Genomic DNA, 24,879 nt, shown 5'->3' with positions numbered 1-24,879 from the left:
ATATTTTTTAGGGATACATAATTTATCCCAAGCTTTCCAATGTATTCCACGATCTGTACCTGTCCCCCACCAATATTTGTTTATAATACGCTGTATAGACAAACACACAGATTCAGGCAACAAAAAAACACTCATAGAAAAAGTAGGCATAAACTGAGCCACACTTTTTAAGAGAACCTCCTTCCCAGCCTGTGAGAGCAATTCATATTTAACTATTGCATGCATATTTAATTTAGCCATTTGATTTTATAATCCAATGTGCCTAGATTCAATAGCAAATAATATATGTGAAAACGTAGAACGATTGTATGATCCATTTCCACAACGGTATTAGTACTTAATTTACCTTATATCTGCAAACCTAATAAGAACCAATAAATTTAGATCTACAGAAATTAAAAAATATTGGTGTAATTGTTTGTTGAAATGAATGATTCATATTATTTTGATTTTAGTATTTTTTTTCGGCTTTACTCTCTATTATATAATTTACATTTCCTAAATACTTCTGCATTATATTCCGTCAGTGTAAACTTTAATAACGAAATATTTCGTTAACTATTTATTATTCTTAACTTACTCATTGATTTTTATAAAGAAAGTCTTAGGTTCGAACCCATCCCAATCAAAATTGACATAATTGTTAAGCATATACTATAAATATGTTAGAGTATATTTTTTTAAAAAATACAATATAATAACCAATGTGATTTCTCCCGCTCTGGTCAGAGCTTCTTGCTCGTATACTTGTCGGGAGGTATGTGATGCAAATATCTTTCATTGTATTCATGATTTGATTTCGCAATGATAATTCGCTTTGATGGTTGTTTTAAAAAAAAAAATACAATATAAAATTTATCAATAGATGGCTTGTAAATGGTCTGCAATATTTAGAAAATAAAAAAGGTTTGCAGTTCATGCAATGTTAACTTTAATAAATTCTAAAATACAAATTTAAAAATATACATTATTAGACATTAAACTATTCGCAAAATGTGCGTGTGTAACTAGTACATATATAATCGCAATATCTATCCATCCAAACGACACAACTGGATGTCAGCAAAAAATGGAAAAGGTTATGGATTATCCTTATCGTCCTAAGGCGCATGTCGACGAGCCAACTAAAAAATTGTTTCCTTAAATTCATGTTTGGCCTGTCCGACCAACTTGCATATTATATTTTAACTCATATCATATCTTGTTCTTAGCGCGTCAGTATGGTCGCCGCACATTGGCAGTTGACTCCACCCATACCGCGTTTAGTTTGGTGCATTACGATTTTTGTTCTTCATTTCACACCCCGCCCAGAATTAGGCGGGGTTCGTTGTATTCCACTTTTATAATTTTTTGTAAGAGTTTATCGCACTTTTGGTCTCATGAATAACTATAGTGACACTATCAGAATTAATTCATAGACTTTCAAATCTTGCAATCTCGGTCTGTGATTATTTGTTTTTTTGTTTTTTTGTTTTTGATTTTTTTTTTTTTGTTTTTGTAAAAATGGTCATTCCGACCCATTTTTCGTCAATTTCTCACATGAGTAAGAATCATTTTCGACAAAAACAGGCGGGAAGGACCATTTTTGCAAAAAAAAAAAATAATAATAGTCGTGGATCAATCCTGATAATGCCACTATAATCGTGTGACCAAAAGTACGATAAACTCCTTTTTGTAACTTTTTAGAGCGGTAAACTTTAACAAATTTTAATAAGTTTTAAAATATTTTATTTTTGTTTTCAGATTTTTTTTAGTTGTTATAGAAGTTTATAAACATATTATATCACAAACATGTATAGATTTTTATAGATTTTTTTTTTTAAAGTAAGAATTGATATGATTCATTAATAGCGATTGAGAATTGTTTGGGAGTAAGGGAAAAAAAGGTGGATTTCATTTTATAAATGTTACAAATTAAAAGTTTACAATAGGTTTTTAAAAAAAGAAAGTTTACAATAGTTATAAAATTGACCTCATATTTTTTATATTAAAATCCTCAACCATTGATTAAGCCATATATGTATGTATATATATATATATATATATATATATATATATATATATATATATATATATATATATAATAAATTTATGTATTGCAATTGAAAAAAAATTCAAAAGTGACTCTCATAAAAGCAATGTATGTAGTATAAATTTAAAGATAATTTTATTTTTCATTAAGCGATATAGCATTAGAAGAAAAATGATAATACTCAATACTAAAAAATAATAAATGAGAATATTCAAATGTGTTTTAGTGTCCGTTGAATAAAGACCGAAATCTTTACAAAAATGAAGAGAAATGTATTTCTTTATGAAGAGTTCAAAGATCAAAAGTTTTTTTTTTTTTTTTTTTTTTTTTTTTTTTTTTGAGAACCAAAAAAAAACACATTATCATTTTTGTAAAGATTTCGTGGTTTCATAGAAATAACTTAGTTTCTATAAGATTTGATATTGAGTTAAAATTAAGTATACTTGTTTAGGTTCTGTTTGGCAGAGCTTATTTAGAAGCTTAAAGCTTATTTTAAGCTACTAATAAGCTATAAGTTCTGTTTGGTAATGTTCCCAAAATAAGCTCCTAGCTTAAAATAAGAGCTTATTTTGGAACGTTTCAAAATAAGCTCCTAGCTTCCTAACTTTTTTTCCATCTTTATCCTTATTATTTTAAAGAAATGGCATAATTTACCCTTCCCAATTAAAACTCTTTTCTCTTCTCCTTTATCTGCAACTTTCACCTCAAATATTATTATTATTATTATTATTATTATTATTATTATTATTATTATTATTATTATTATTATTATTATTATATTTGCAACAATATTGCTACTTCATTATGAGATACTAGATCATGATTATGCTAATAGTTTTATTTCAAAATGTTAATTTTTTAAAAACAAAATGTTAAATTTTAATAGGTAAACAAACTAATTTAAATTTTATGAAGATGTCCTTTTTAGTCTTTTTACATTTATCAACTTATCAAAAAGCTAATTTTACCAAACACTTTCAATCATAACAGCTAGCTTAACAGCTCTTCAGTTTGCAGCTCCGAGCTTATAGCTTTTCAGCTTTCAACTCCTAGCTTATAACTTTTTAGCTAGGTTCGCCAAACAGAGCCTAGGTTGGGGAGATAATGTGAACTAATCTTATTTATGTCAGATAGACATTAATTAATTGGTTGTTGCATTTTCAAGGGTTGAACTCAATACATTTGATTAAGTTGGAAAAAATGTGCACCGTACCATCTCATTTACACCCTAGCTATGAGTTGCCAATAAATAAATACTCCGTAATATACACAGGGATTCAAATGAAAAAATGGTTATCCTGTAAAAAGTAAGGACGAACTTATCAGGGTTCATCAATTGTGTTAAGAATTTTAGTAAAAAAAAATACATGTCAATTTTATAATTATTACAAACTTTTAAATTTGTAATATTTATAAAACCAACTCCACTATTTTTTCTTTTATTTTTAACAATACTACTTAAGTGTTAATTTACTCAAATAGATAGATCATATCAATCCTCACTTTTTTAAATAAAAGACTCTTCTCACCTTTAACTCTTTTTTTTTTTTTTTCTCTATATATATAACTAGTAATTCACCCGCGCGATGCACGGGGAAAAAATTATGTTATTATAAATAAAAATAAAAAATAAAAAAATTTTAAATTGTTTAATATAATAATATTTTTGAGCTTCCATTGGTCAAGTATTTATTATTTTTATAGAATACAAAATTACAATTAAAATTTTGTATGGTTAATATAATCTATAATTATGTACATATTCATATAAACTTATAGAGAGAATTTACATAGTTACATTGGTTTATTCTTAATTGTATTTCATCTATATTATAATTTTCACAATACGAATAATAACTAAGATAATTACATTTAGAAAGCAAATTTCAAATTTTGTATGAGTAAATTTAAACTCTAATTGAACACATTTTTTTATATGATTATATAATATATTCTTTATGCACATGTCATTCCATAAACCCAAATGTCATTTTATAAGTCCAAGACCACTTTTTGTGGAGATAATTCAAATGTATTTTTTTTCTTTTAAAAGTCCTAAGTTTAGAAATCCAGAAAAACTTTATAGACCCATACGATATATACATTTATATATATTTAAATTTTTATTTATGGCTCAAATGATTTTTTTTTTTTTTAAATTTTGAAGTCCAATAATTGACCCACGGCCCGCAACATTTGCTTTCTTCATCCCTTCTCGCTTCTGTCATTTCTTTGAAGCATTTGAGAGGGAGAAAAATTATATGTAGAGGCTTGCATTAATTGCACTGTTTCAAATATCGAATAGGCTTTCATCGAAAATTTAATTAATATGTAATCCCAAGAAGCACCAAAAATAACAAAAGCATATCAAATAGACTTTCATTGTAAAGCTAGAGATTTAATTAATATTGCATCGTTTCATATTTTCTATTAATCGAGAATCGGAAGCCTTAATCCTAATATCATAACATTTAATAACTCCATTAATTCAATAAATGTAATCCTTTGTTATGGGCGAGAAAAAAAATAGCTATTTTATTTTTCGAATGTTGTGTTTTTTTTTTTTTTTTTTTTTTTTTTAGTAAAAGATGTTGTGGCTATTTTATATTTATAGCTAGTAATAATAATAATGTTGGTAATTAATTGTAACATTAATTACTTTTCAAACCATATAGCTTTATTATAGTTATAAGATAAGATAAGATAAAATAAGATGTACCCATATAGTGTGGACACATATAATATACAAGTAGTGAGTAAAAATTCCCAAAGTATTTATATTGTGATAACTTACGAGGAAACGTCGTGAGTTGACAATAGTGGACTCTATGTGCGGTTCTCAGTCATGGGTAGGGGAGATGGAAGTACGTACACTCATGGTTTATGTGTTAGAAATATAGAAATCAATATATGTATTATACATGTAAAATACAAAAAATTAATCTAACATTGATAGTGAAAGTATATGATCGAGCATCTCCAACCATAATTATATTCTCCGTTGCATTGCTTGAAGAACGGTAAGGAATTGAGTTTTGTCTATCACTTAATTAGTTTCCTGAGAAACTAGATTGTGTAATTGTGAGACCGTAACAGGAGTAGTGGAGGACCATGCTTAAATAGCCTACGTGCCATCATTATAGGCTATGTAACGAAAACCATTACCTCTGTTTCAAACCACAACATAATGGTCATAAATGACCTATTAAACCAACATCGTATCTTTATTTTTAAAAATCGATATTTTAATATAACCAACGTCGTATCTTTATTATTATTTTTTAAAAAATTTAATTAATTTATTTTTTTTAAAAAGATACGATGTCTGGTTTTTAAAATAACCGATGTCGTATCTTGATTAAAAAAAATAACATACTATAGCAGTTTTTTTTTTTTTTTTTAAAATCGATGTCGTATCCTCAATAAATAAAACAATCTGTATAACATATGCCATCGATTTTTCAAAAAATCAACGTCGTATATATTATTATTATTTTTATTTTTTTTTTTTAAAGTATACGACATCGGTGTTTTAAAAAATCAACGTTGTATCTTCATTAAAAAATTTTAAAAACATTTTAAAATACGATGTCGGTTTTTTTAATATAACCGACGTCGTATCTTCATTAAAAATAAAAAGATTCATATAATATACGACATTGGTTTTTTAAAATATCGACGTCGTATGAATTTTAAAATTAATAAAAATCTCGTAATTATTAACAATGTCGGTTAATTTGAAAAATCGACGTTAAATTTTTTTAAATTTTTTTTTTTTTTGAATTCATTAAATATTTTGATGTCGATACGTGATATGTCGGACGTTATATGCTATTTTTGTAATAGTGAATGGTCATAATTGGCCTATTATACTTGCAGCACTTAATAGTGTCATTACAATGGAAAATGTTAGTGTAGTTTTTGTTTCTTTCTGGAAGAAGTTGAGTCAAAATTGATCCAGATCATGTTGGGGTCCATTATGCAAAGAATGCAGAATCTTTTTCTAGATATATTTAACAAACAAGTGGAGTCCTTTTAAAGCTTTAGCACACTGGAGATCTCAATATATACTGCCATTTTATTCAACTTTGAACCATTAAGTATTTTCATTCCTTTGAAAAACTAAAAATGTCACAGAAAGTATGTTTATCACTAGCCATATTGTCTTCTGCCTTGCTCATTATGGTTCTGGCAGGAGAAGCAGGCAGCTTGGAAGTAGAAGTTGAGGCCATGAAAGCCTTCAAGGCCTCAATTCTTGATGACCCTTTGGGCAGTCTTGTGGACTGGACTGATGCAAAGCACCACTGCAACTGGACTGGAGTCACATGTGATCCTTCGTCGACTCGGGTCGTCAACATTTCCCTCATTGATATGCAGTTGAAAGGGGAGATCTCACCCTCCATTGGAAACCTCTCCAATCTCCAGGTTCTTGATCTCACCTTGAATTTCTTCACTGCCAAAATCCCTCCCCAGTTGGGGCTTTGCTCACACCTTCTTGAGCTCACACTTTTTGGCAACTTTCTTTCGGGTCCAATCCCATCTGAGCTAGGGGGCCTTGGAAACCTGGAGAGTCTAGATTTTGGAAACAATTTTCTTAATGGGAGTATACCCCATACCTTATTCAACTGCACTTCCTTGTTACAAATGAGTCTCAGTTTCAATAACCTCACAGGCACGATTCCTGCCGATTTTGGCAATCTGGTTAACCTCGAGCTATTCGTCGCTTATGGTAACACCTTGGTTGGGTCCATCCCTTCATCCATTGGTAGGTTGAAAGCCATGCAGTTTTTTGATCTGAGCCAGAACCAGTTATCTGGACCAATACCACCAGCAATAGGTAACCTGTCCAGTTTGCAAATTCTTCAGTTGCATTTCAACTTCCTTTCGGGGAAAATCCCATCTGAGCTCGGTTTTTGTAGGAATCTTTCCATCTTGAATATATTTAGCAATGAATTTACAGGAAGTATTCCTCCTGAGCTTGGGAACTTAGAGAATTTGGAAATCCTGAGGATGTACAAGAATAAGTTGAACTCCTCAATCCCAACATCATTGTTTCAACTCAAATCGTTAACCCATTTGGGGCTGTCCCAGAACGAGTTAACCGGTACCATTCCTTCTGAGATAGGGTCCTTAGAATCACTACAAGTTCTCACTCTCCACATCAACAGATTCACTGGCCATATTCCTTCATCCATAACAAATTTGACAACCTTAACATATCTCTCCATTGGTTTCAATTCTTTGACTGGCCCGATTCCATCGGACATAGGATTGCTACGTAATTTACAGAACCTTACCATGAATGACAACCTCTTGGAAGGAATAATCCCATCCAGTATCGTCAACTGCACACGTCTTCTAGTTATAAGTATAACTAATAATAGAGTTTCGGGAAACATACCCATTGGGTTCGGGGAATTAGGAAACCTCACTTACCTGTCTTTGGGTGGAAATAAAATGTCGGGGGAGATCCCGGATGACCTCTACGACTGCTCGATGCTTCAGGTGATGGATTTAAGTCAAAATAATTTCAGTGGAAAACTGAAATCGAATATTGGCAGACTATCCAATCTGCGTATCCTGAGGGCAGATGATAACTCGTTGGATGGGCCGATCCCAAGAGAGATTGGTGATTTGAGCCACCTGATGGATTTGGAGCTATATGAAAATAGTTTTTCAGGAACCATCCCACCTGAGCTATCAAAGCTTGCAAACCTGCAAGGCCTTTCGTTGTTCAACAATGAGTTGGAAGGGCCAATCCCGGAGAAACTCTTTGATCTTAAACAACTCACTGATCTACGTCTGCAGCACAACAAATTCGTTGGTCCAATTCCAGATTCTGTCTCGAAACTCGAGTTACTTTCTCAGCTTGATCTTAGTGGGAACATGCTCAACGGGACTATCCCAGAAAGCATAGCAAATCTTAGAAGGCTGATGATGTTGGATCTGTCACACAACCTTCTCACTGGACACGTTTCTCCATCATCAGTGGCAAGCATGAAAAGTATGCAATTTTACTTGAATCTCTCCCACAATTTCTTGGAGGGGATAATTCCAGATGAGATTGGCGTGTTAGAAATGGCGCAAGAGATAGACTTGTCAAACAACAACTTCTCAGGAAGCATTCCCAGATCACTGAAAAAATGCAGAAACTTATTCTCTCTAGATCTGTCGGGGAACACGCTATCTGGTCAAGTTCCAGCAGATATTTTCACTCAATTTAGCGAGATCGTGAACTTGAACCTCTCCCATAATCAACTAGACGGTGAGCTTCCTGAAAGTTTGGCAAAAACGCAACATCTTCACTCTCTCGATCTTTCTCACAACAATTTCAAAGGCACCATTCCTGAAAGCCTTGCCAAAATGCATACCTTAGAGCATCTCAACCTTTCTTTCAACCAACTTGAAGGTCACATTCCAGAGACAGGTCTATTTGCAAACATTACTTTTCCTGATTTAGATGGAAACCCATCTCTTTGCGGGAAACAGGTGCTCAGGCCTTGCTATCGTGTGAATTCTCACCGCTTGTCAAACAAAACCATAATCATTCTTGCAGCACTTGCTTCTGTTTTCATTCTCGTCCTCCTGGCGTTCGCAATTTACCTACTTCATCAGCACATCAAGAAACAAAAAGTAAAAGATGCTGAAATTACAGGTGCAGAATACACCTCTGCATTGAGCCTCAGGAGGTTTAGCCGAGAGGAGTTGGAAACTGCCACTAACTGTTTCAGCGAAGACAACATTATAGGAGCTAGCAGTTTAAGCACTGTGTATAAAGCTACGCTTCAGGATGGACAGACTGTGGCAGTTAAGAATCTGAACTTGAAACAGTTTTCAGCAGAGTCTGATAAGTGCTTTGACAGGGAAGTCAAGACCCTGAGCCATCTGAGACACAGGAATCTAGTTAAGGTCTGCGGTTTTGCTTGGGAGAGCAATAGAATAAAAGCCCTGGTTTTAGAATACATGGAGAATGGAAACTTGGACAGAATTATACACAATCCAGACTCAGATGATTCAAGGTTGACACTGTCCAAGAGGATTGAAGTTCTAGTCTCGGTCGCGAGTGGGCTGTCATACCTGCACTCAGGTTATGATTTCCCCATAGTGCATTGTGACTTGAAGCCTTCTAATATTCTCCTAGACAACAACTTGAATGCCCATGTAAGTGATTTTGGAACAGCTAGGATGTTGGGAATTCAAGAAAGTAGCACATCATCAACATCAGCATTTGAAGGAACTATTGGATACATGGCACCAGGTATATATATATTCTTAGGATCAAGTGTTTATCATTACGCCAAAAGCTATAAGGCGCAACTTTATTTTCTTATACCGCTACACATTTTCGAGAGTCAGGGTCTGAACTTTGGCCCTTTACCGGCTTCCGTCCAACAATCCCCTAGCCACATGCTGCTAGAATTGGCCCTTACCGGCCTCTGCCCAACATATATACATATATATATATATATTCTCAACACTATTCTCCTCACTTGAAGCTACATACTTAACTCTACATCACTATCATCTTCTTAAATGCTGCTAACCCTAGTTCTTTATGTGCACAACAGAGTTTGCATATATGAGGAAAGTGACAACTAAGGTAGATGTATTCAGCTTCGGAATAATAGCAATGGAGCTGATTACAAGAAGAAGGCCAACAGGACTTACAGGAGAGGATCAACTGCCAATCACATTGCGGCAACTTGTCCAGAAAGCGATTGATAATAGCAGCGGGGGGGTATCTGAAATTCTTGATCCTTATCTAGCTGCACATGCCTCCAAGAAGCAGGATGCCATGGAAGCTCTTCTGGATTTAGCTTCGTCTTGCACCTGCCCAGACCCCCAAGACCGGCCTAACATGGAAGAAGTTCTGTCAACTCTTTCAAAGCTTAGTAAAATGGCATGATCTGATCTGCAGAACTTAATTGCAGTGTTTTTGACAGTAGATTACATTTACAATTAGGAATGGTGAAAATGTGAAATGTTTGCTAATTATTTCTCCACCCTACCAATTTTTTTTTTTTTTTTTTGGGTCTCATATAATCATATATGTTAATTTACAATTCAATTTTATACAATATTTTTTTTTTTTTTGAAAGTTACTAGCTCTATTACATTGTAGTATCTGTTCATATACTTTCTCAACCTACTGAAACACAAAGAACCAGTAACGCCTTCACTGAGGCTCGAACTCATAATCTTCCAAATGAAAGACCAACCCGGGTACCATTATACAATATTTAGTTTAGGAGTTAATTAAAATTTTTGGTCCTGAATTTATAGGTGGTAATCCACTTTTAGTGTTTTTTTTTTTTTTTTTTTATAACATTCCCGTTTGATCCTAATATTTGTATGACATAATCATTTTTTGTCATCTGTCAACAAAATCGTTTAAATGATATTAAATACAATGACATTGTGGTTTATTCAGTTTCTAAGTTTTAATTTTTTAATTTTATTTTTTTTTGGGTTGAAGATTTATGCGTTATTCCACTTTTAGTCCTTATTTTTAGATTTATGTGTTATTCCACAAAATCATTTGATCCTAACATTATTGTGGGATTCGTAGCATAAAATTTTTTTTTTGTCCTCCGTCAATAAATATGTTTAAATGACATTAAAAATGACGTTATGAACTTGTCAAAATCCTCATTTTTTCTACTGGGCAATAGAACAATAAAAATGTTTTACATCTTCAAAAAATCATATACATTCATTATAACATAAATAATGCATAATTCATTCATAGTAATATATTTGAGCAAAAACGGTTACCAATACATAAGTCTACTGCAAAACCCAAAAAAAGTGCAATTGAAAAATTCACAAGTTTACTTCATGACAAACCTTAAGTCTAGTGCATAAATGATTCTACATCTGTAGGATCAACTTCATTTCAGACACATAATCTGAATGTCATTTTGGAACAGAGTTCACAATACAAGGTGGACCATGGTCCATGGTATAATTTTCCCTCACGGGTCTCAATATGTTAGACGGTTCAGGTTAGGAGAATTCGATCTTATAAGACAATTAATATTGTGGGCCAGTGTCCACAAAGAATTGTGGACTCTGGATCAAAATGACGTAGCTTTAACAGATTCTATAGTTTCCAGTTTCTAATGTTTCAACACAAATTTTAATTTATTAAGGTATAGAATTTCATAACATGACATACAAAACTCACAACACAAGGCACATACATACACATGTTATATATTTTCTTATTCTCAAATATAATTTATGTAGATAATATATCTCCTATAGGGACATAATTTCATAATACAAGATCTAAATTTGTAAAATAATACATACAATATGTTGTGTTACACAACTAGTAATCTATTTCAGGTACAGAATTTATACGTTTAAGGTATAACATTGCATAACATAAGACACATAAACGCATAACACAAGAGTCAAGACACATACACTTGTTTTATATTTAATTTAGTTCAAGTATAGAATCAATATTCTTAAGGTACAGAATTGCATAACATAAGACACAAAAATGCATAACACAAGACACAAAAACACATAACACAAGACACAAAAGTGCATGTTATATTTACTTTATTTCAGGTACAGAATCCAAACGTTTAAGGTACAGAATTGCATAACATGCATGATACACAAAAACGCATAACACAAGACACATACACATGCTTTACAGTAAATAAATAAAAAAAACTTGTAACGTGAATTAAACAACAAACGATCGTCGTCAAAATTAAAATTCAAAACTACGTCATTTAGGATTTAGGGTTCACAGTGGACCCTTATCCACGGTATAACAATTGGTCATATAGTATATGAGTTTAGTAATATTATTTCATATAAATTGTCTATTACAATTTTACAATAAAGTATTAATTTGTATTATAAAGTATTAATTTATTAAGACCTATGAGATGGTCCATTTCTTGTATTATTTGCGGATTATAAGGCCGGAAGATATTGCAATAATCCAATTGAACACATGGCGACACCCAATTGGGTGCAGCAACTGGTATCTGCTTCTTGGTAGACATTTTAATCCAAGGATATTTGTGGCGTTAGAGATGGCCAATGGACTTGCATTATCAATCTGTCAAATATTGATGAACCAATAAAATGAAAGATTATGATCCAAAAGTTATGGACCTTGAATTGGGCATCCACGTCGTATATATAGGCTGCAGTGTAAAGAAGCATGAAACTCATCAAGCCACAAATTAAAGGAGCTCGATTTTCAATTCACACTTCATTAGTCTTTGCATTTCACTTCTAAAGAAGTACAATGGCAGCTTCTACAATGGCTCTCTCTTCCCCTTCTTTTGCCGGAAAGGCTGTGAAGTTCTCACCTTCCACCCCGGAATTCACCGGAAACGCCAAGTTTACCATGAGAAAGACCGCCGGTAAGCCTAAGCCTGTTTCATCCGGCAGCCCATGGTACGGCCCAGACCGTGTTAAGTACTTGGGTCCATTCTCCGGCGAGCCCCCAAGCTACCTGACCGGAGAGTTCCCCGGCGACTACGGATGGGACACTGCTGGCCTCTCTGCTGACCCAGAGACCTTCGCCAAGAACCGCGAGCTGGAGGTGATCCACTCCAGATGGGCGATGCTGGGAGCCCTTGGATGCGTTTTCCCGGAGCTGTTGTCCCGCAACGGCGTGAAGTTCGGCGAGGCAGTGTGGTTCAAGGCCGGAGCTCAGATCTTCAGCGAGGGAGGTCTTGACTACTTGGGCAACCCAAGCTTGATCCACGCACAGAGCATCTTGGCCATCTGGGCATGCCAAGTTGTGTTGATGGGAGCCGTTGAGGGTTACCGTATTGCCGGCGGACCCCTCGGAGAGATCACCGACCCACTCTACCCCGGTGGCAGCTTCGACCCATTGGGCCTCGCTGACGACCCAGAGGCTTTCGCCGAGCTCAAGGTGAAGGAGCTCAAGAATGGCAGACTTGCCATGTTCTCCATGTTCGGATTCTTCGTTCAGGCCATCGTTACCGGAAAGGGCCCATTGGAGAACCTCGCCGACCACCTTGCCGACCCAGTTAACAACAACGCCTGGGCCTATGCCACAAACTTTGTTCCCGGAAAGTGAATATGAGTAGAGAGTTAGTGTGTGATGTATTGAACTGGTTTGATCTAATAGATAATGTGTGAATTCTTTGCTCCTGCATTTCTTATTGCTTTAAATTTGTGGTTCATCCAAATATCACTGTATAGTTGGTAAAACTGGTTGAAAACAAATTGGGAGATATCAAAATTAAATGAATAAGACCCATTTTGCAACTTCTATATATGTCCAACTGAACCTTGATCATTCACATACAATTGCTTGTATTGATCGCACATCCTCACATCAATTATGCTTGATCACTCATACAGCTCGACCTTTTATTGCGATTTTCAGCTAATTTAGCTAATTTTCGGGTCAGTGGATATATCACCTAGATACGTGCAGAGGCGATTTTCCATTGATTTCTTTAGATACTTTTAGCTTAGATTAGAATAGATTTGCATTGGAAGTGCTATCTCTAGCTTGTAACATTGGATTGATCCAAGCGGATTTTAGCCAAGAATTTCAATTCCTCAATAGAGAAGCTTTTCTTACTCTTCTTTTTAAATTTTCTACATATTCAATGTCCTTGAAATTTACTTGTGTTCTTTACTTGTTTGTGTTTATAGAGTGTGAGTAGTCCGATTTAGGGCTTAGGTTAGGGTGATAAGGGGTAGAATTTTACTATTTAGCTAGATAATTGCCAAAACCTGCTGCCATTCATCCAAGTCTACATTGTGGCGAGGGCACCTAGATACGAGCAGAGGCGATAGATTTGCATTGGAAGTGCGTATCTCTAACAGAGTATGTATGTGGAGGTGCTTGTCATGATTGTTGATGACAAATTATGTCGATTCTTGATTGGAATGAGACTTGAACCTAATTTAAGGATCTTCCTTATAAAAAGTAACTGTGATATATGCCATCAAATCACAAAGTATTTGGCAGCAATTAAGTTTGCAAGTTAAATTTAAAATTAACATTTTTAGTTTCACTACAAGAAAAATGCACTTAGACAACACTAGAAAGACAACAGTTTTTAACAAAAGTGTTGTCTTTTGTATAAAAGACAACAGTTTGGTTCAAAATCGTTGTCTTTGATGCAACACTTTTGTCAAAGACAACGGGCCGGTTTTTAATTAACCGTTGTTATAAGTGTGTTGTCTTTGTGCAATTTGAAAAAAGACAATACTTTGTCTATGTGCTTTTTTTATTTTAAGACAACGGTTTTATTTAACCGTTGTCTTTGATATGTTGTCTTTAAATGTACTTGAATAAACAACACTATAAAGACAACAATTTTCTAAAACCGTTGTCTTTGCGCATTATTATTTTTTAAAAGACAACGGTTTTATTTAACCGTTGTCATTTGTGTGTTGTCTTTAATAGCACTTGAATACACAACACTACAACGATAACGGTTTTATAAAAGCGTTGTCATTGCACAATCTATTTTTAATTTAAGACAACGGTTTTATTTAACCGTTATCTTTGGTATGTTGTCTTTAAGCGTACTTGAATACACAACACTACAAAAACAACGGTTATAAAAAACTGTTGTCTTTGCACATTATTATTTTATAAAAGACAACAGTTGTATAAAATAAAAATAAAAATGTTAACAACAAGAGTCAAACCTATGACCTCCAACATAACAAACAATGCCTAACCAACTAAGTAACACCAACCCTTGTGTACTAAGGTGCAACATCTAGAATATACCGAATTGCTTCTGTGTTGTCTCTGAGAACCAAGACAACAATTTTATAAAATAAGTTAAGAATGCCACTAAGACCATCTCCAACCGTGCGCCAAAGCACCAAATTGGAGGAAAATTTGGCATTTTTCAGCTCCAATCTTCTCGCCATTTCACTAAAAAAATGGCGCTAGGTGAACAGTGCTGCGCCATATTTGGCGCAGCACTGTTCACCTTGTGCCAAATCTCTCTTATTTTTTTTTTTCATTTTGACATCTCCTTTTCTTTTAATTCCTTTTTTGTTTTGTTTTTGTTTTAATATATTTGTATATTTTGTTAAATTGTTAAATATAAATTTTATATTATTAAAAATAAATTATATCATTTGAAAGATCTCATCAAGACGATTAAAACAAGTCTAATATTGAACATAGATTAATTAAAAATGAAAACACATAAAGCTCAATTATAACAAAATTAAAGCAAATTACATACTTAATTTAAAGCACACACATAAAGTCTAATTAAAACTACTTTAAACATACTTAATTTAAAACAAACACATAAAACTTAATTAAAACTACTTTAAACATACTTAATTCAATAATCTCCTAGGCCAGCATCATTTCCTCCGAAATGATTAAAATATTGAGTAAACTGACTGCTTGATTCTTCTCCTCCAAGTGGTTGACGAGCTCTCTTTGTATGAATTTGTAATTGTGTATTTTTAAGTCAATCACGCCTTATTGTATATTATTAAAATAAAATTATATCATTTCAAAGATCTTATCAAGAAGACGATTAAAACAAAACTAATATTAAATATAATTTAATTAAAAATAAAATTACATAAAATATAATTAAAGTCTAATTTATTAAATTACAACTATTAGTTTTGTTAAAAGAATAAAAGTATAAATATAAACTTCATGAGGGGTGTAGGAATAAAATTTGGTGCAGAATTTGGTGTAATGGGTTGGAGATGGAAAAAATTTGGTGTAAGAATATGCTGGGAATATTCATTTTTGGTGTAAAATTTGGTGCAGTGGTTGGAGATGGTCTAAAAAGGATAGAACCCAAGACCTCTAACATAACAAACAAAGCTAAACCCACCAAACCATATGTACTTAAGGGCAACATCTAGGATATAACCGGATGATTTTATAAAATAGGTTAAGGATGCCACAAAAGAGGATAGAACCCGAGACCTTTAACATAACAAACAAAACTAAACCCACCAAACCACACCAACTCTTGTTTATTAATGCATTACACCTTATATTTTACCTATAATTTACCCATGCATGGTGCACACTGTTCTCTGTATTCACAAATCACAGGACTATATGTTCATAATTTGATAACTATACATTTTAGAAATTATGAATCAACAATAAAGAAATTATGAATCTACAGTCCAGATATTATGAATCTGCAGTGTAGAAATTATGAATCTACTGTATAGAAATTATGAATCTACAATTTAGAAATTATGAATCTATAGTAAATATTTTATGACTCTACAGTATAGAAATTATGAATCTATAGTATAAAAATTATGAATCTATAGTATAGAAATTATGAACCTATAGTATAGAAATTCAGAATCTATAGTATAGAAATTATGAACTATTTTGGACCTAGCACCCCAGGTAATAAAACTACTATTTTCTTACCTCCCGTTCTGTACCTATATACCCAGTACACCCAGGGTAATAAAGCTAGTATTTTCTTACCTCGCGTTCTGTACCTTTATACCCGGTACTATTTTGGGTCTAGCGCACCGGGTAATAAATTTTCTTACCCCCGATCTATACCTATATACCCGGTTTATGGTGGACCCGGTCCCTATAAAACCATGAATATACTTATTTAAGAGTAAATACCCAAAATGGTCCCTCGACTATAGCTAAATTCACAAATTGGTCCTTGACTTTCAATTTTAACCAATTAAGTCCTTAACTTTGCAATTTTAACACGATTTGGTCCTCCGTCTATTTGACCGTTTGTTGACTGTGATTTTTGAGGATATATATGTAATTTCATGGTCTATCGTCGATTTTAAGGTTCCGGTTGCATTTTTAGACCGCACTGTTACATTTGAATCCACCGACGAAAACAATCTACCAAATCATGTCGCCTTTCTTCATCCTCCCTTTGGATTCAATGTAGTTGAGTTCGTACCAGAGTGAAGAGAAAATTTCAATTTTGGTCCACTGACTATTGGGGTTGTGTTAATTGCAACACTTGACTTTCAAAAATGTTAATTTCGTACCTTGACTATGCAATTTCTATCAATTTTGGTCACTCCGGCCAAATTGCCGGCCAAATCTCACCGGAAAATTTTAATAGGTCAGATAATGAGGATTTTTTGGTCATTTTACATTTTTTCCTTTCTTCCCCGGCGAGCAACTCCATTTCCGGCGGCTTCTTCTTGAATCTATTCGGCGGCAGTTGATCGACGACTTTGATGCTCCGTTGGCGTCTCCCCCGGTTTTCTGCCGTAGTGGAAGCTTCGGTGAATCCGGGTGGTTGTCGGCGGTGGATGAGACGCCCACTGCGGTTGTCAAGGAAGTGCCAAAATTCTTCGCGGAGAAGTAGCCAACGGTGATGAAGAAGGAGGATTTTTCAGCCGGCACGGAAATCCAGTAGCCATCTTTAATTTGTGGGTCTGTGTGTTCGCCGAACCCAATCTCACACTTCATAGCTCACTCACCGCCGCCCTGCATGTATTGTATTTCCAACCAATTAATTTCAAAGCAAGAATCCACAAACCAACAGTGAAATTCTCACTCAAAAAGGACTCAAAATCCATTTGGCCTGTCATCAGTGAAATTCTCACTCAAAAGCATACCAAATCCGCTGAAGAACATCGCCGGAAATGGAGAAGAACGTCGCCGGAAATGGAGAAGCTCATCGGAGAAGAAAAAAGAGGAGTAAAATTACTAAAATACCCTCATAAATTGACCTATTAAATTTTTCCGGTGAGATTTAACCAGCAATTTGACCGGCGTGACTAGAATTGATAGAAATTGCATAGTCAAGGTATTAAATAAACATTTTTGAAAGTCAAGTGTTGCAATTAACACAACCCCAATAGTCAGTGGACCAAAATTGAAATTTTCTCCAGAGTGAAGAAGACAACGTGTTTTCGAACCGGTGCAGCGTCATCCTGGAGGCCTCCATGTGCTCCAATGAGAGCTGCGGGTTCTTCTGGAGATCGTCGATGACAGCGCGGGCGCTGGCGTTAATGTAGAAGTGTTTGAAGGACCAAATCGTGTTAAAATTGTAAAGTTAAGGACTTAATTGGTTAAAATTAAAAGTCGAAGACCAATTTGTGAATTTAGCTATAGTTGAGGGACCATTTTAGGTATTTACTCCTTATTTAATTTGGAAAAAAAATGAAGGCTTATTATAAAATTAAAATAAAATTTCGTTATTTTTCTTATTACGGAGTATATTAGTACATAGTATATAGTATATAGTATATGTTACGTTATTTCCCTCTTTGCAATGACGAGCCACCAATAGCAACAGAGCGACAGATTACTATCTCGTTCGTCAACCTACAGTACCCTCCGCGTAGCAGCTTCGTTGCAGCAACAGATCGACAGATTCCTCTCTCGTTTGTCGACCTATAGTACCCTCCGCGTAGCAGCTTCTTCCGGCGAAGCTGTGTGGTGGTAGTTGGTGATTGGTGGCGTAGTAAGTGCTGGAGAAGAATGCCGGCAGAAGAGGTCTCGCACTCTCGCTGTTGGTTGTGTGTTTTTATTTTTTATTTTTAATATATAATATATATTTTAATAAATAAATAAATTTTATAAAAAAAAACAAAAACAAAAAATATTTTAAAAGACATGTGTCAACCATGTGAAGACTTTACTTTGAACTTAATTGAACAACATTACAGGTTTATGAGATTTAAATAGAGATTTTTTTTTTTTTAAAATTTAGGGGACCCAATTACACTATCTAATCGACTTAGGGAGTCAATTTAACACTTTTTTTTTCTACAAAATAATTAATTTTTTGACTTCCATCTTTTAAACACTTGGCAAAAAATCTCTCTCAAACAAAGTTCAAGTTCCCTCTCAGCAGAATTGAAGCCTCAAACAAAAATTTCTTCGCGCCTCAAACAAAATTTCCCTCTCAGCAGAGAACGTCGCACCTCAAACACTTTGCCATCGACTTTTTTCACAAAATTTTCACCGTCGCCGTCGACTTTACACTCAGCAGAACCTGCGCCGGAGCCTTCGTCGCCGTCGCTGAGCCCAACCCGCCACCGTCAGCAGAACTTGCGCCGACTTTGCAATCGCTCCCGTCTCACCCTCACTGTCGCTCCCACCTGCGCCGCCGTCTCACCCTCACCATCGCTCCCACCTGTTGTCTTAACCTGGGGCCGTCTCACCCTCACCGTCGCTCCCACCTGTTGTCTCAACCTGCACCTCTTCCCTCCTCTACTGCCACTCGTCGCTCCCACCTGTTATCTCAACCTGCACCTCTTCCCTCCTCTACTGCCACTCGTCGCTCCCACCTGTTATCTCAACCTGCACCTCTTCCCTCCTCTACCGCCATCGCCTAGATTAATTGTTGGATTATTAGGTTGTGAATGTTCTTATTCCCTAGATTAATTGTTGGATTGTTAGGTTGTGAATGTTCTTGCTGTGCCCTTCCCTTTGACTACCCCTTGCTATGTGTTGAACCGAACCGAAACACTTCAGTTTCTTGTTGTGCCCTTCCCTTTGACTACCCCTTGTTATGTGTTGAACCGAACCGAAGCACTTCAGTTCGGTTCGGTCCCAAACCGAAGTACCGATCGGTACTCAGTTTGGGTAACCCGATCGGTTCGGTTAAAACCCGAACCGAACCGAAGAACCGATCGATTTTTTATTTTATTTTATTTTTTAATATACAATAAATATATACAATATACTTAAATGTCTTAAGTGAGGTTTAAACCCTTAACCACCAAGTTTGAAGTCAAGAGCTTTACCCATTAAGCTAAAAGCACATGTGTTAATATTTACATTTGCATGCTAATAAAGGTATATATTATTTTATTAAATGTTGTAAACTTCAATTGTAATAGATAAAATTATCCCTACTACGTTATTGTTAGACTAAAATACCCTTATACTGTTATAACACCGTTATTATTTAATTCTAAAACTTTCATAATTCTATCATTATTATCATACACCTATATCTAATTATCTATGATATCTTTTTCCTATTCTTTAATTACCATTTGATTAAAATCATTATATAATTAGTTTAATTGTTGATTATATTTTAATTAAATTTGTATGAATAGTAAATCATATATGTGTGTGTGTGTATATATATATATATATATATATATATATATATATATATATATATATATATATATATTTATTTATTTATTTATTGTAAAAACAAAGTATAAATTATATCAAAATTGTTTACATTATTAATAAACAAGATATCAATTTTGTTCATCTCTATAGTTTTCAAATATGATGATTAAAATTTACTAATTTAAGGATTTTGCGAAATATAATTTGAACTATAATTTGTAATTATTTGCATTTATCAATTTTTTAATGTTGGGCATAAATTTTCGCGCATCACTCGTACAAAATGCTTGTATTATATATACATATTATAATAATTAATAATTTTAACTCCTCAAGTCCTCAGATCTCAACTCTAAGTCGTAAGTCTCAACATTTGGCATTTTAATAATTCTTATTTTTCAAATATTAACTATAGATGGATGATTCTTTATATTGTCATCAACAAAACACTTCAAATGGCACTCCAAGTGAGCCAACTGAACAATCGGGCAGGTAAAAAAGGAAACGTTTATTTAGTGGACTTCTACCAAAACCAAACCGAATACCGAACAGAACTTTTCAAACCGAAACCGAAACCGAAACCGAACTCTATTTTAAACCGAATGGTTTAATTTTTTTAAAACCGAAAAACCGAAATCGAAACCGATATCGAAAAAAACCGAACCGAAACCCGAAGTGCCTAGCCCTAGTTGAAGTGTATTGATTGTTGTTGTTATTGAGCGGTGGCCACTGTTGTTGTTGTGTGTGTTGATTATCGTGGTTAATTGTACATGATGAGAAAGAGATGTGATTGGTGGAAAAGATTGTTGGAGGTTGGCACAACGAGTGCCCGGTTATTGTGCTAAAGGCACAGACCATTCGGTTATCGTGCTGAAGGCACGAACCACCTTGACTTGCTTGCTATAGGCATGGGTCAAGTTATAAAAGCTGCGGTGCCATGTCTTCGTGCTATATAGGCAAGACCCCTTGATTATAGTGCTATAGGCACGGATCATGTGTTAATGGTACTGCGGTGCTATCAGATCAGTGGTTATGTTGGAGGGCAACCATGAAGTGCTTTGGAGGGATAAAGGTGGTGGGGGGGGGGGGGGGGGGGAGGGTGTTATAAGGGTGGCCTGGAGGTACAGGTTGGAATTGATATAAGGCTGGACTATGATACGATTGTTGTTGCTGCATTTGATTGTCGTTGTTGTTATTATTTGTTATTGCTGAGCTTTGTGATTATCTTATCTTGTGAGTTAGGATGCATGCAAGTACTTCTATGATGATTCGTAATGTTAAACCTGTTGTTGCATCTTGAGTCTTGATCTTGGTTTTAAAGTTAGAGTTTGTTTAGGATTATATATGTATTCCGGTCTCAAAATGGTTTTCTTATATCTACCTATATTGTACTTAACGCGTGGGAGTGGATTACTTAGCATTATTCGCTGACGGTTGTTACACCATATGTTTTTCAGGTACATCCCAGTAGCCCTAGAGTGCGCTAGATGGATGCAAGGATTTAGCTTAGATAGTTTTAGTCTTGGTAGATGGCCTGCGTGCCTTGACTTGTATTTTGGGTACTGAATTTGAATTATGTTCTGTTTAGTTAGTTAGCCTGTGCATCTAAGCTCTCAAGCTTGGATGTGGCATAACACCCCGACTCTTATGCTTAGTTCTGCTCTGTTTGGGTAATTAATGATAGATTCGCCTTTATTTCGTAAGCTTTAAATGTTTTAAAAATTAGGGGTGTTACACCTCCTCCTCTTCTCCTTCCTCCTCCTCCTCCTCCTCGAACGACTGCTCTGTGTCGTTGTTCCCTGCGAAGATGGAATAAGGAAGTCAGGCTAGATGTTCTGACTAGTCAAACTCGGAGTACAATACAAGTTAGAAGGGACAAACTTGTCCGAGGGGCGCCATCCGACAAAAGACTAGCCTTCATCATAGCCGCCAGTCGTCGCCACCGCTGGGCAGAGACCATCTCAGGCCCGGTGATCAACCAGGTTTGGAGGATAAGGTGGCCGCCCGTCGAGGCAGAAGCAGGACGACTGCCACGAAAGAGGAAAATCGAAGGCCGGAAGGTGGTCGGTCGGGCGAACAAAGAAGAACTCCTCTTTCCAACCCTTGTGGGAGGAGACCAACTTGTCCAGGAACTTGCGGTCGTCCTGGACGTGTATTTGCACAAAGCCTAGGGAGACTAGACCAACACCCGTTAGCCGGAAAAACTGCTGGAATAGAGGAAGGGTGACTTCTACCCTAAGGCGATGGTAGTAGGTGAGGATGGCAGTCAGGAGGCAGTAGGAGTTGGGGGTTAGCTGGCTAGGCACTATGTCGTAATATTGGAGGAGAATGGTAAGGAAGGACGAGAGAGGCACGCGGAAGCCACAACGCACCGATTGATAGTGGATCCCCACGTATCCACCACCTGGGGATCCGTTATCAATCGATCGCCTGGGCGGCGAGTTACCGCCGCCGTGCCTAGTAGTTGGTGGGCGTGAAGGAAATCCACCTCCCGAATGGACGACCGTCGGCCGGCCAGCCAACCCAAGTCATCAAATATACCAGACTCCCGACCGATGGGAGGATCGACCACGGCCACCGAGGACCGTCCACCGGCACCCGCCGGAGCAGAAGTAGTGGCCGGAGGGTTGGAGGTCTGGCCTTGGCGAACGCCTTCGCCGGAGGAGGAAGAAGAAGAAGAAGAAGAAGAAAAAGACATGGGAATAGATGAAAAGAAGTACCGGAAAAGAAAGAAACGGGGAGGCTAACCTGAGAAAGACGACGGCCGGAGGATGGAAGGGCGAAAGGAGAAACAAAAAATGCCGGTCGCCGGAGATGGGAAAAAGCCTGAGAAGCGAAAGGGTTCAAAGCTAGAGTGAGTCTAAGAAGTGCGAAGAAGAAAATGGAAGAAGACGTCGGGGTATTTACAACGTTGGACGGCCGCGAGATCGTGACACGTGTCCTTTATCCGACGGAGGGGGATTTGCTGACGTTACACTTGAGGTGTCGGTTACGAAGAAACATGTTTCGAAAGTTTAACCGGCGGAATTAGCGGGAAGAGTCATAATTACACCCACCGCGACTGTACCGTTTCCTAGAACCAGTCGGGGAAGGCGGGACCAGTTGAGAAAACGGAGCCAATCGGGAGCAAGGCGGGAGCCGGCTCCATCTATCAACAAACCAGGTAGGGCCGAAGGACCAGGCGGCCGGGGTGTTCGAAGGACTTGTGTTCTTTTCTTTACTTTTTTAGGCCATCGCTCGGCTAGGCCTAAAAATGTGAGGGATTGGTGATAGATACCCCAAATTAGACGCCTGGACGGGAAGGTCAGGCAAGACAGCCGGGTCAAGGCATGGTTCGATACTTAGTAATTAGGGGACCCGCCCCCAGGACCCTTCCCGACCATCGTTTAAGACGTCCGACGACGACAGTTGTTCATCCTTTAGCAACTCAATCTCAACAGCTGGTGTGTCTCCGGGCGGGCTCCCGAACGAGACCTGGTTGGGCGACCAGCCTCAGTAGTCGGCGTGTCTCCGGTTGAATACCCCGTGGGATTCAAATGGACGACCAGGCTACGCGGGCGGTGCGTCCCCGACTGCGCGCTGTCCCGTACCCAACCGGGTGACCAAGCTTCGCAGGCAGAGCGTCCCTGCCCGGATACGATGGCCCCAGAAGATACTCCCATGGCGGCCGGGGCATTTTTGACTGGGCGCGCACCTAGAAGCGGATATAATCAGATTCTACGGAAGCAATCTTTGCTCATTTAAGTAGCTTCCTTAATTAGTCTAGACGGTTTATGGTAATAAGTAGGCGGCTGCATCAGCCTTACGTCAGCCCTACCCCCCTCTAGGCTTGACCTTACGTCAACCCTACTTACCATATACGAGCTCCATATTCTTGTATAAAGATCCCCGCGGGATCGCTATGTATTGGGTCGACACTTTAAAGGAAAAAACCCTAGAGAAATAATACCGCGCATTATTCTCTCTCTCTCTTTGATACTTTATCTCTTCTTTTCATCACCTCGCAAGAACAACTTTTTGGTAGTGTTGGCCTGCCGAGCGGCCATCGAGGCTGTGAAAACCAACAGTATTAATAAAATACTTGTAAATAAATATTTTGTATTATAACTTTGATATTTAATTAAAAAAATAGTGTACAAAAAAGATAATAGACAATATAGTGAATATAATCAATTGATGAATTTGAATGTAAAGAATTTTTACATTGAAGAAAAATAAAGACAATATAACTAATGAAATTATTTGTCTTAATTAATTGACAATGAATAAAGGCATTGTACGGTCAAGATCTCTTGACCTCCCACATGAGAGAGGTCACTACATGCCATCTGAGCACAAGGTGCTTAGATTATTTAATTTCTCTTATTTAATTTTTTTTTTTTGAAAATTCTCTTATTTAATTTATTGACATTGAATATTTTTTTTTAATAAAGGCATTGTAGAGATATATTCTAAATTAAAGAAATGCATATATATATATATTTTTATTGTAGGTACTAAATTTAAAAAAGTTAATAGGTAGTTATTTAGATAAATTAATAGGTATTTTTCTTGTATTATTTGCTGATTATAATTAAGGAAGATATTGCACAAATCCAATTGAACACATGGCAAGACCCAATTGGGTGCGGCAATTGGTATCTGCTCTTAGCTAGACTTTTTAATCCAGGATATTTGTGGCGTTAGAGATGGCCAATGGACTTGCATTATCAATCTGTCAAAGGTTGATCAACCAATAAAATGAAAGATTATGATCCAAAAGTTGAGGACC

The 24,879-nt window shown here is 36.0% G+C and overlaps 2 protein-coding genes across 2 annotated transcripts; both read left to right on the top strand.

Annotated features, from left to right (window-relative positions):
* The first annotated feature begins 6,081 nt into the window (after window positions 1-6,081).
* Window positions 6,082-10,033, top strand: LOC109183678 (LRR receptor-like serine/threonine-protein kinase FLS2). Its single transcript, XM_019333732.1, has 2 exons — window positions 6,082-9,290; window positions 9,601-10,033. Exons 1-2 carry the CDS (start codon window positions 6,161-6,163, stop codon window positions 9,936-9,938), a joined length of 3,468 nt encoding a protein of 1,155 aa, XP_019189277.1. The 5' UTR covers window positions 6,082-6,160; the 3' UTR covers window positions 9,939-10,033.
* A 2,205-nt stretch (window positions 10,034-12,238) lies between these two features.
* On the top strand, window positions 12,239-13,181 carry LOC109183679 (chlorophyll a-b binding protein of LHCII type 1-like). Its single transcript, XM_019333733.1, has one exon. The coding sequence runs from the start codon at window positions 12,312-12,314 to the stop codon at window positions 13,113-13,115; it is 804 nt and encodes a 267-aa protein (XP_019189278.1). The 5' UTR covers window positions 12,239-12,311; the 3' UTR covers window positions 13,116-13,181.
* Window positions 13,182-24,879: the final 11,698 nt, after the last annotated feature.

Source organism: Ipomoea nil, unplaced genomic scaffold (genome assembly GCF_001879475.1).
Source record: "Ipomoea nil cultivar Tokyo-kokei standard unplaced genomic scaffold, Asagao_1.1 scaffold1149, whole genome shotgun sequence".
Lineage (NCBI taxonomy): Eukaryota > Viridiplantae > Streptophyta > Magnoliopsida > Solanales > Convolvulaceae > Ipomoea > Ipomoea nil.
The sequence above is the reverse complement of the archived record's forward strand: the minus strand, read 5'-3'. Positions and strand labels throughout refer to the sequence as shown.

Coding starts and splice junctions, on each gene's coding strand:
- LOC109183678 (XM_019333732.1), top strand. CDS start 6,161: ATGTCACAGAAAGTATGTTTATCACTAGCCATATTGTCTTCTGCCTTG. Junction 9,291..9,600: donor TATTGGATACATGGCACCAG/GTATATATATAT, acceptor TGTGCACAACAG/AGTTTGCATATATGAGGAAA.
- LOC109183679 (XM_019333733.1), top strand. CDS start 12,312: ATGGCAGCTTCTACAATGGCTCTCTCTTCCCCTTCTTTTGCCGGAAAG.